Source organism: Magnolia sinica, chromosome 14, assembly GCF_029962835.1.
Source record: "Magnolia sinica isolate HGM2019 chromosome 14, MsV1, whole genome shotgun sequence".
In the NCBI taxonomy this organism is placed as follows: Eukaryota; Viridiplantae; Streptophyta; class Magnoliopsida; order Magnoliales; family Magnoliaceae; genus Magnolia; species Magnolia sinica.
The window spans coordinates 52,570,369-52,580,805 of NC_080586.1; the positions used below are offsets into that span (position 1 = coordinate 52,570,369).

Here is a 10,437-nt window from a genome sequence, read left to right on the forward strand (position 1 = left end):
CTAATTAAAGAGAATATAAAATGAGCACAATATATCTTAAAAATATCACAAACTTATCTCTTAGAATGGTGTCTTGATTTTGCTTTAATGAATGAATAAAATTTGAAATTCGTACTTTATTTATAGGTGAAAATACTGTTCACTTGAATGGTCTAAGGGTCGGTTCAACTGGTCAAATGACTAGCAAAATTTCAAATTTTCTAGCACGATAAGATAAGACCGTTACTCGACCGGTCGAGTGGCTTACTCGATTAGTCAAGTAATGCACTCCACTGGTCGAGTGGGACTAGAAAAGCTTGCTGGACTTTGAGTTGAGCCTGCACGACCAGTTGAGTACTGTTCACTTGACTGGTCGAGTAATATCTAAGACTGAATGAGAGTCTAATAGAAAATTTTAAAAATTAGCAGCAAACCTTAGACTGGTCGAGAAAATGCTTAAACTAGTCGGGCCAGTACTTGGACTAGTAGAATAAGGTCTTAGACTAGTCGAGAAAATGACCTATAAACATATGAAATGACCTACATAAAATATGTAATGAATATGACACAACCTAAGGTCAATCTAGGGTCATCCAAACCTGTTTGTGAGTAGGAACAAATGAAACGTCATTCGCTTCTGAATCTTGATATCATGTGATACTTGAAACTTGAGTTCGATCACTTGAACTTGAGCTTGAGTTACACTTGAGTTCTTGAGTCTTTAATGTATAGGAGTTGAACTTCAAACTTGAACTTGAGTTCTTGATTTTTAGCTCTAAACCATGAACTTCAACACTCTTCACTTCAACTTGAAGATATAAGCAAGTATGATGAAGATCTAGAGAACTTTGAAATGTTTGAACCTGATTAATTCAACTCAAAGCATGATACAAATACTAAATGGTTTGACACAATAAAATTTAACAACACAACGGGTGCCAGATTTACACATTAGTATTTATAATACCTCATTTGGATAGCCATTGACGCTATCAAACCATATTCAGTGTGAAGGAGATGCAGATAATGGGCATGTTAGTGTTCACATGGAATAAGAGGATTTACATGATCTTGTGACTCTCTATTCCTAATTTCACTCGTATTTTATTTGTACTGTCATGTTTTGTAAAAACTTAAAACGACGGTTTGTATAAGCCTTTGGGTAGCCACTCGAATATTTGGTTTTGTATATTTGGACTCCCTCTTGTACTTAATTTGTTTCTATTCAGCTAAACTGTTAACTCTGATTAAAAAAATGTACATGAAGTTTGGGCTTTAAAGGTTAATACTCGGGTTTTTGGAAAACGAGTAGTGTACTTAGGTTTCGGGAACTAGAGTGTTACAAAAAATTTAAAATATTACATTTGAAACTTTGAAATTTCTGAAAAAGTACAAATTAGCATAGAAAATATGCAGTAGACCCTGAAGTTGCAAAATATGAACAAAAAACCCTTGTAGAAACTTAACAGAAAGTCCTTGAAATTTTCAGAAATTACACAAAAAAACTTTGACAATCTCTAGAATTTAATTTAAAAGTTTAGAGGTGTGTTTGATAAATTTGAAATATAGAAGTTTCTTGTATAAAAATGAAGTTTCTAGTTTTTTGAAATAATTCTAAAATTAATTTGAATTTTTAAAAATAAAACTCTAAAATCTTGATTTTCTTAAAATTAAATACTTAAATTAAGGAAAAAGAATATTTAGGAAATATTTAATGAAAATCCAAATATAAAGGTGTCATAAAAGCAAGATGCATAAAGATGGACAATTTAAAAATAATTAAAATAGAAAGAAAATCAAGAAACCCACGTGTGAGACAACTCACCCAATGTAGAGAACCCTAGAATTTAACTTTTCTTATGATCAAGAAAAAAATAATTAAAAGAGATTTAATAAAAATCCAACTCAAAAGAGAGAATAAAATCTAAAAGGAAATTTAAAAAACTCATGCGAGAGATTACTCACCCAAACTCTTCTCTTCCTCTCCTCTCTCGTCACTCACACAATCATTTTTCTCTTTCATTCTTTCCTTTTCTTCTTCCCTCACCTTCCCCTAGAGATTTTTCCTTCCCAGGCTCTTTCCCTCTTTCTCCTCCTCCTCCTCCTCCTCTCTCTCTCTCTCTCTCTCTCTCTCTCTCTCTCTCCCATCCGGCAGGTCTCTCTCTCAGCTCCCTCTCTTTACCATGCTCTCTTATGCCTCTCCCTCCCTCTCACGCCATCTTTAAATAGAGGGGTTTTCTAATCCCACATGTGTTCATGTGTATGTGTGGAGCAACACCCTCGCATGTGTGCGTGTGTATGTGTGGAGCAACACCCTCACATGTGTGCGTGTGTGTGAAGCCACCCTCCCCTTCTTATGCACTCTCTCTTAATCTCCCTAAGACTCACACCACTCCTCTCCACCCTTATTACTTGAACACGTCTTTCCACCATGAAACGCACACAACTCTGGTGTCCTTTACATGTGTGTGATGTGTATGGTTATGATGTGTGATGCACGTATGGTATGTGAGGATGGATGAATTTATGCATGTATGTTTGGATGTATGGATGGATGTTTAGTTGGAGGGATGGATAGATGGGTAGTTAGACAGACGGATGGACTGATGGGTGATTGAGTTTATATACACATAAATTAAGGGACATATTTGGATAATCAATGGGCAGATTTGGAGGGTTTAAATGCATGAATAAATGGATAGATTTATATGGTTAGCCTTTATAAATCAATGCATATATTTGTGTGATTAATATATAAGAAGAAATTCATAGATTTGCATATTTTTTAACACTTAAACCAAAGTGCACATAGCAAAGATCAGAAGTAAAGCTGAAAGCACCATGGGCAACAGACACTGATTGAGAGTAACTAATGAAGCCAGAATCAACATTTCGTTAACCCATAGTTGCAAATTCATTATTACAAACGGAGTGAAAGTTGGTACCTCAAATATGGAGGATTGTAAAGAAAAGAAAGTTACGATGATATTTTATAAAGTATCATCTTATGAATGAAATTTGGATCCCAATGAGTAGGTTACCTTATCAATTGTTGGCAAAGTCAAAGAAGACATGTTACAAACATTGGTTGTTGTAATGGACTACTATCGTAAAACTCAAGAGTGAGTTCTTTTCAAGTGGATGGAAAATATATAAAGACAAATTAAGGATAATCTTACAGGGGCTAAGATTGAGAGAAATAAAGCTATATGGCTTGAGATGGGGCAAAGAAAAATTACTTAATGAGAACTATAGCTTCGAACGACCATAATTTTATGACCATTTTTCAGAATCATATGATATGATGTTGGAAAGAAATCAATGAGCTTTATGTCTTAGACAATACTAAAGGCTATTGTTACCCAATTGTTATAGTAAAAATTCAATTAACTTTTAAGGGCCAAATTTGAGTTCAAAGTCAATTTTACTAATTTTAATTGTTTAAGTATTTAGAAAGTCATTTGATAACTTAGTGCCTTTTTTAATCATGTGTGAGAGTTTGAGTAAGTTTACTTATTTATACTAATTTCAGAAAGATTAATATTTTGAGAAAGTTTATTATTTTAGAAAAGTTATAACCACAAGGCTCAAATAAGTCATATTAAGTGTATTATAGAAACCCCATTCATATTAGTTTTTTATTTTTTAATTCTCATCGTACCGACTTTCTACCTCATGGATTCAAGGATTATTTTTGAAGAAGAAGATCTTTGCAGCCTTACCCTCCCACCCCCAACAATTACATCCATAAAAGGACCCATTTAGAAAGGTTTCAACCCACCATGATTTTTGAACCCTGCCATTTACATTGTTTGCCACTAGATGGGCCATGCGAATCACCTAATAATCGACAATTCTAGACCCATTCATGGCGGGTCCTTACTCGTGCCTCGGTAGTAGACTCACAATAGTTTCAACATGTGGTCATGGGTTTCGGAGTACCCATTGTGGTGAAATCCCACTGTGAAGCAAGTGTGTTTGTTTTATTTTTTTAAGAAAAGAAAAGAAAAGAAGAAAAAAAAAACAAAAAACCATTCATGACAAATTAACGCAAGAGGGGCCGCACAAAGATTGAAAAACAAACTTCATATAAATTTATGTTACAGGCCATCGAGTTTTATTCATATCAACGCATGGATTATAAATACATAGTGCCTCAGATGTGTCCAATAACAAGGACCTTATATCACAAACAAACATGATCATTCAAATAGTCTACAAAACCTTTCATATGGATGTTAAGCTCCTGGGCAGTAGGTGAGGATGTAGTCAGCACCGGTGCATGTAAAAGTACTGGAACCATCATTATACGCATAGCTATAAGCCAACGGACATGCATTCTTGAAGATCATGGAATAGTTCGTGGGCTTGCATGTATCTGATGTATTGAACGCACCCCTGCAACAATATTCGTCAGTGTTGAACGCTTCGCAAGCACTCTTGCATGCAATCGTTGCGCCGCCAGCCGGTGCAGTGACCCGAAGCTCTTGTGGGCAGATGGTGTCGGCGTTCACGTCCGCCGGGCAACCACTAACAGTACAATCACCTGTTCCGCCTTGTGGGGCAACGGAAAAAGGCACGTTGAAGCCGTCAACTAGGCTCGTGTCATAGAAATCCTTGCCACCGTCACCCTGGAGTGTGAACTCGATTAGGGTGGCCGGCGGTACGGCGCCCATGCCGTTGCATGCGACTACACCACTTCCACAGTCCGCTGTGTCACATCTGAACCTTCCATTAGAGTCTGTGGAGCAACCGGTTCGGCCCCAGACCCGGCCTTGCCATCCTACGGGTGCATCCAGTGATTCCGATGCACCTTGGGCGAGTTCAAACCCTGTTTTGGACAACGGGGGCTTGCCGAAGTTGTTCAACGTGCCAGGCCACACTGTGAATGAGCACCTATTTGTAAAGGTCAACTTTGTTGATTGCACTCCTGAAATCATAAGACAGTTATCGATAGCCATTAATCTCTTCTTTCTTTCTTTTTCTTTTGTGAGGACCCCATGGTCATTAATTAATCTTGACATTATCTAACACAATTAAGACCCTTGCAGTTAAGTTTTATGATGGCTCACAGAGAAGGAAGCCGATTGTGTCCTGCCCCACCCGGACCATTGACGGACATGGGTCTGTGGGGGCCACCATGATTTATGAGTTTTATCCACGCAGTTCATCCATTTTTCCATATCAATATTTTAGGTTACGAGCCAAAAAAATGAGGTAGATCTATAGCTCAAGTGGACCACACCCAGGAAGCAGCTGTGATACTGACATCCACCTTTGAAACCTTCCAAGGAGCCACCGTGATGATGGTTATTTGCCATCCAACTTGTTCATAAGGTCATATAGACCTTGATCAAGGGAAAACACAAATATCAGCTTGATCCAAACCTCCGGTGGCTCTCAAGAAGTTTTTGTTTTATGGTGGGTATTCGTTCAATCCCCACCGCATGGTCCACTTGAGTCTTGGATCTGCCTCTTTTTTGGGCTCCTACACTAAAATATTCTGAAAAAATGAATGGACAGTGTCGGTAGAACCCGTACATCACTGTAGGTCCAACAGAGGCCTTCCTGGACGGATTATGGTCCAGGCGGGAAAGGACGCAATCCACCGTAAGGAAGCCATCGTGCTCTCTGTCAAAAATCAAAATATGAAACGGGTGCAGACGTGGGATGAGTTATGAAACAAATGGATGGCTAAAAACTTTTTTAGCGGTTCATTTATTTTGTACCCTGTGGTCTACCGGATGAGTCAACCGGGCTGAGTTTTGGACCAATGAATGTAAACAGGCACTACCTGCCCAATGAACAGCATGGATCTAACACATATTTATCAAATAAGCATTAAATAAAAGGAATGCATATTCTTCTTATCCTTGCAGAAATACAGTAATGATGCTTTATAGTGATCGAATCGTTGATCCAGTGAAACTTCACGTCCATGGTATGATCCAAACCATCCAAAGGATGTTATTTGTGTCCTTGAACGTGGACAATGATCTATTTACTATATGAGGCATCCATTTGCCAGATACCGATTGGACATCTAAGAAAGTCACATGGCTACATTTGTCATGACCCATCCAAAAGGTGGCCCCACTAGATCAACTTACATTCACCAAATGTAGCACGAAAATGCTAAGGCATAACCACTTACCTACGACCAGGAGAGCCAAAACAAGGGAGATGAATACTTGTTTCTCCATATTGAAAAACTTGAATGTGTTTCTTTAGCTGGGATTTGTAAGATGGTAGGAAGTGTTGCATGGTTTTATAGACGAACCAAGGACTCATGTTGCGTGTAACTCTGTTATAGAGGACGAAGAGTGCGTCCTACCTGTCTCAGGATGGACTCGTCCTAGTAGGGGTTCTGTGGGGGCCACCGTCATGTATATGTTTTATCCATGCCATCCATTCATTCTAACATATCATATCAAGTCATGAACTCAAAACGGAGGCAGATCCAAGGCTCAAATAGGGCACACATAACCAAGCAGTAATGATAATGATGCCACCGTTGAAATCCAAGGCTCAGGCAGATCCAAGGCTCAAATATCAACTCGATCAAAAACTCATCTGGTCCCAGGATCTTTTCAACGTAGGCAACCGATAACTATTGTTTCATGTGGTGGATCACTTTATCCTTAGATATGCCTCTTTTTGGTTTCACATCTTAAAATGATACGTTAAAATGGATTGACAGCGTGGATGAAACGCACAAATGCTCACGGAATTCCAGCGAAGACCGGGAGCGGATTAGGCGGGTAACACCTTTGGTTGTTACCCTTACCGTGTGGGACCCACCTTGATGAATGTGTTGTATATCCACACCGCCCATCCGTTTTTCAGCTCATTTTAAGATGTTATCCCAAAACCTTAAAATGATATAAGTCTCTGGTATACCACACCACTGGAAAACGTGGTAAACGACTATTAAAAACTTTTTTTTAGGCTGCGAAAGCTTTGGATCAAGTTGGATCTTTGTGTACTCCCTTCATCCAGGTCTGATTGACCTTATCAATAGGTTAGACAGGAAATAAAGTGGGCCTTGGAAAGTTTTTAACGGTGGGTATCCAATCACACTATTTCCTGTGGTGTAGTCCACCCGAGATTTGGATCTGCATAAAATTTTACACTACCTCCTTAAAATAGGCTAGAAAAAATGGATGAACGGTATAGATATACAACAAATCATCAAGGTAGGCCCCATGGTAAAGGTAACACCCACTGAGGTGTTACCCGGTAACACCTGATCAGCTCGTGCCACGACCGAGTCCGTCATAGAGGGATACGCCATCCCCATCCACTACACGGGCGGATGCGGATTAGATACTACCCTTCCTGTCCCATCTTGGAATAGGGTGGGGCTTTGAGGGGCCACTGTGATGTATGGGCTTATCAACACTGTTCATCTATTTTTCAATGTCATTTTAGGATATAAGCTTAAAAATGAAGCAGATACAGTGCTCAAGCAAACCATATAGCTGGTATTAAACACACATCATTAAAAACTTCTTGAGAGCCGTGTAAGTTTTAGATCAAGCTGATATTTTTGTTTTGCGTGCATTGAAGCTTACGTGACATTATGAACATGTTAGATGACAAATAAATATCATGTGGATCTTAGGAAAGTTTCAACAGTATCATTATTATTGCCACTTCATGTGGTGCATTCCACTTGAGGGTTGGATCTCTGTCATTTTTTGACTTATATTCTAAACTAGTATGGAAATATGGATGAAGGGCGTTGATAAACTCATAAATCAACATGCCCCACAAAGACACAGCCTCTTTCTAGCTCAGGACAGGCTGGGGTAGTACCTATTCCGCGTCCTAAAGGGCTATCTAGCAGGTTACATGCACACGTCTCTTGATTAACCTAACCGCGGCGTCAATGGCGGCAACATGGAGGGCCATGTCGCCACTCGGACCATCTTTTCATTGGGTGGCACTATTTTCAAATCTTAATTGCTTCTAAGAGATTTTAGACCCGTTACTGTATACAACAGCTGTTTTAGACAACCATCGCAACAGACCAAGTTCCTCGTTGTCAAAGCATCATCCCGGGAAAAAGCCCAATAGGCCACTGACGCTAACAATGTAAAATTGGGACGTGGTTTGGCTAGTGACCCAGCACCAGCCAACTGACTGGTGTCAAGGCTCGATGGGCCCAATATGAGTATATGTTTTATCCATGCCGTCCATTCATTTTGCCAGCTCATTTTAGGATAAGAACCCAAAGATAAGACTGATCCTAACCTGAAGTGGACCACACCAAAGGTTACGGTGGGTATAATGACGCCCACCATTAAAACCTTTTCAAGGCCCACCATGAAGTTTATTTGCCATCCAACCTGCAACGCAAATATCAGCTTACTTCTATGCCCACTGTTTCCTTCGGTGTAGTTTACATGAGCTTTGGAGGTGACTCAAATTTTGGGCCATGCTCTAAAATGAGCTGACAAAATGAATGAACAACATAGAAAAAACACATTATTATTATTATTACTATTATTATTATTATTATTTACACACGCACACACACCCCCACACACTCACACTAGTGGAATTTCACCACCTATGGGTACTCGAACCCTTGACCAGGTGTTGAAACTCCTGAGAATATACCACCAGAACAAGAGCAAGGACCCAACATAGATAAAACACATACATCATGGCGACACCACAGAAGTTTGACATCAGCTAGGTGGCTGGCCAGCCAAACCACATGAGTAAAACTGCGCTTAAAACCTGTAAGGTCATGCATCGTGCCTTCCTTAAATTTTGATCCGGTTGATTCGTGTATATTCCTTTCAACCTGGTGATTTGCAGAAAGGATTTGATGAAATATACACACCATGGTAGCCCCACACACATCTATGGTTGGTGTTGGGGACAAAAGATGCAGAGTTCGGAGACTCGGACTTAATGCCTCGGGTCGCCAAAGGATGTGTCAGATCCGAGGCATGGTTCACTAAACCGAGACAGAAGTTAAGTCGGTTCGGACGACACATCAGCGATCAGGGCATGCATCGGGCCGATCTTCTTATCAGATCGGCCAGCGCAAGATAAAGCCTCATCCCGAATATCTTGAGATAAGATCCCCGACCCCGAAGCTCACGGGATCGGATGAAGACTGGAGATGGGCATGATCCTATCTCCGTGATACCAGGAGAGGATCCCGCACACGATATCAGGAGGAGAATCCTCATACGATTAAATGCTCCAGCAACTATAAAAGAGGAACCTCCATCGTCTTCTGAGGTAGGCAAAATTTCTTTCTCAAAACCCCTCAATACATTTAGACCCAGAATCCAGGCCTGACTTTGGCATCGGAGGGTCCCCTGCTCAAGCCAGGGTCTCCTTTGTCCTCTTTCCGTGCAGGTATACGAAGGTCTAAGAGGACGAACCAGATTTTTGCATCAACAGTTTGGCGCCGTCTGTGGGAACCGTACAAAAAAGCCATCTCATATTTCTATATTGAATTCCATGGTGATGACTAGAAGGACGGTCCCAGAAGAAGATTTGAACGAGATTGCGATTACAGGGCCAGCGGGTCCAGTCGCGGTCCCCGCAGCCCAGAACCCACCTAACAACCGCCAACGAGGAGCGACCAGAACAAGCAACAATCAGCGGGGTCGCAACGATGGGCGGTTGGACCAGGAGGTTCAAGAAATCCAGTCTGATATGAATATGATGAAGCAGATGCTGGAACGAATGTATCAGCAGCAAATGCAGCCACTCCCGCATCCTCAAGGGGAGACAGCGCACGTACCGACTGCGGCGGTTGATCCTCAACCTTCCGCGCCGCAGTCTTTTCGGCCGAGCCAACCCCAAGGCGAATCAGAACCATCTCCAGCGCAGTCGGCCAACGCTTCCCTGCCCCCGACCGATCTTCGACACGAGATAGAGCGAAGAAGGCGCAACCGCCCTTCCATGGAAGGCACGGCAGAGAGCAGTGAACCTTGGAAAGCCGATATTCAAAATTTTAAAAGAGAAGTGCGGGAAGAAATGGCGAAAGAGATGGCGGACATGAAGCATGGCCGGAATATGTATTCGACCAGATCCGAAGCAAAGGCGTCCCCCTTTGTGGACTCGGTAATGAAGGCTCGGTTGCCCGAGAGATTTCGCTTACCTCAAATCACTCCTTTCACCGGCAAGACCGACCCGACGGAGCATATCGAATGCTTCAGAACCTATATGGAGCTCCACGATGCCTCGGATGCAGTAATGTGTCGGGCCTTTTCTCTTACATTGACCGATGTAGCTCGACTGTGGTTCAAACAGTTGAAACCAAAGTCCATCAGCTCATTGTTGAGCTGAGCGACGCCTTCCTCACCAACTTCATCGGTGGAAAAAAGAAATTGAAGCCCCCTGCACATCTGAACAACATAGTTCAAAAGCAGGGAGAGCTATTGAAAGATTATATCAAGCGTTTCAATTTCGAATCCCTTCAGGTTC

The 10,437-nt window shown here is 41.1% G+C and overlaps 1 protein-coding gene across 1 annotated transcript; it reads right to left on the reverse strand.

The window, feature by feature from the left end:
- Window positions 1-4,147: 4,147 nt before the first annotated feature.
- On the reverse strand, window positions 4,148-6,289 carry LOC131225688 (thaumatin-like protein 1b). The gene is made up of 2 exons (XM_058221263.1): window positions 6,134-6,289; window positions 4,148-4,909 (listed from the first exon to the last, which is right to left on the reverse strand). Exons 1-2 carry the CDS (start codon window positions 6,180-6,182, stop codon window positions 4,218-4,220), a joined length of 741 nt encoding a protein of 246 aa, XP_058077246.1. The 5' UTR covers window positions 6,183-6,289; the 3' UTR covers window positions 4,148-4,217.
- Between the last annotated feature and the right edge of the window lie 4,148 nt (window positions 6,290-10,437).

Coding starts and splice junctions, on each gene's coding strand:
- LOC131225688 (XM_058221263.1), bottom strand. CDS start 6,182: ATGGAGAAACAAGTATTCATCTCCCTTGTTTTGGCTCTCCTGGTCGTA. Junction 4,910..6,133: donor TTTGGCTCTCCTGGTCGTAG/GTAAGTGGTTAT, acceptor TTATGATTTCAG/GAGTGCAATCAACAAAGTTG.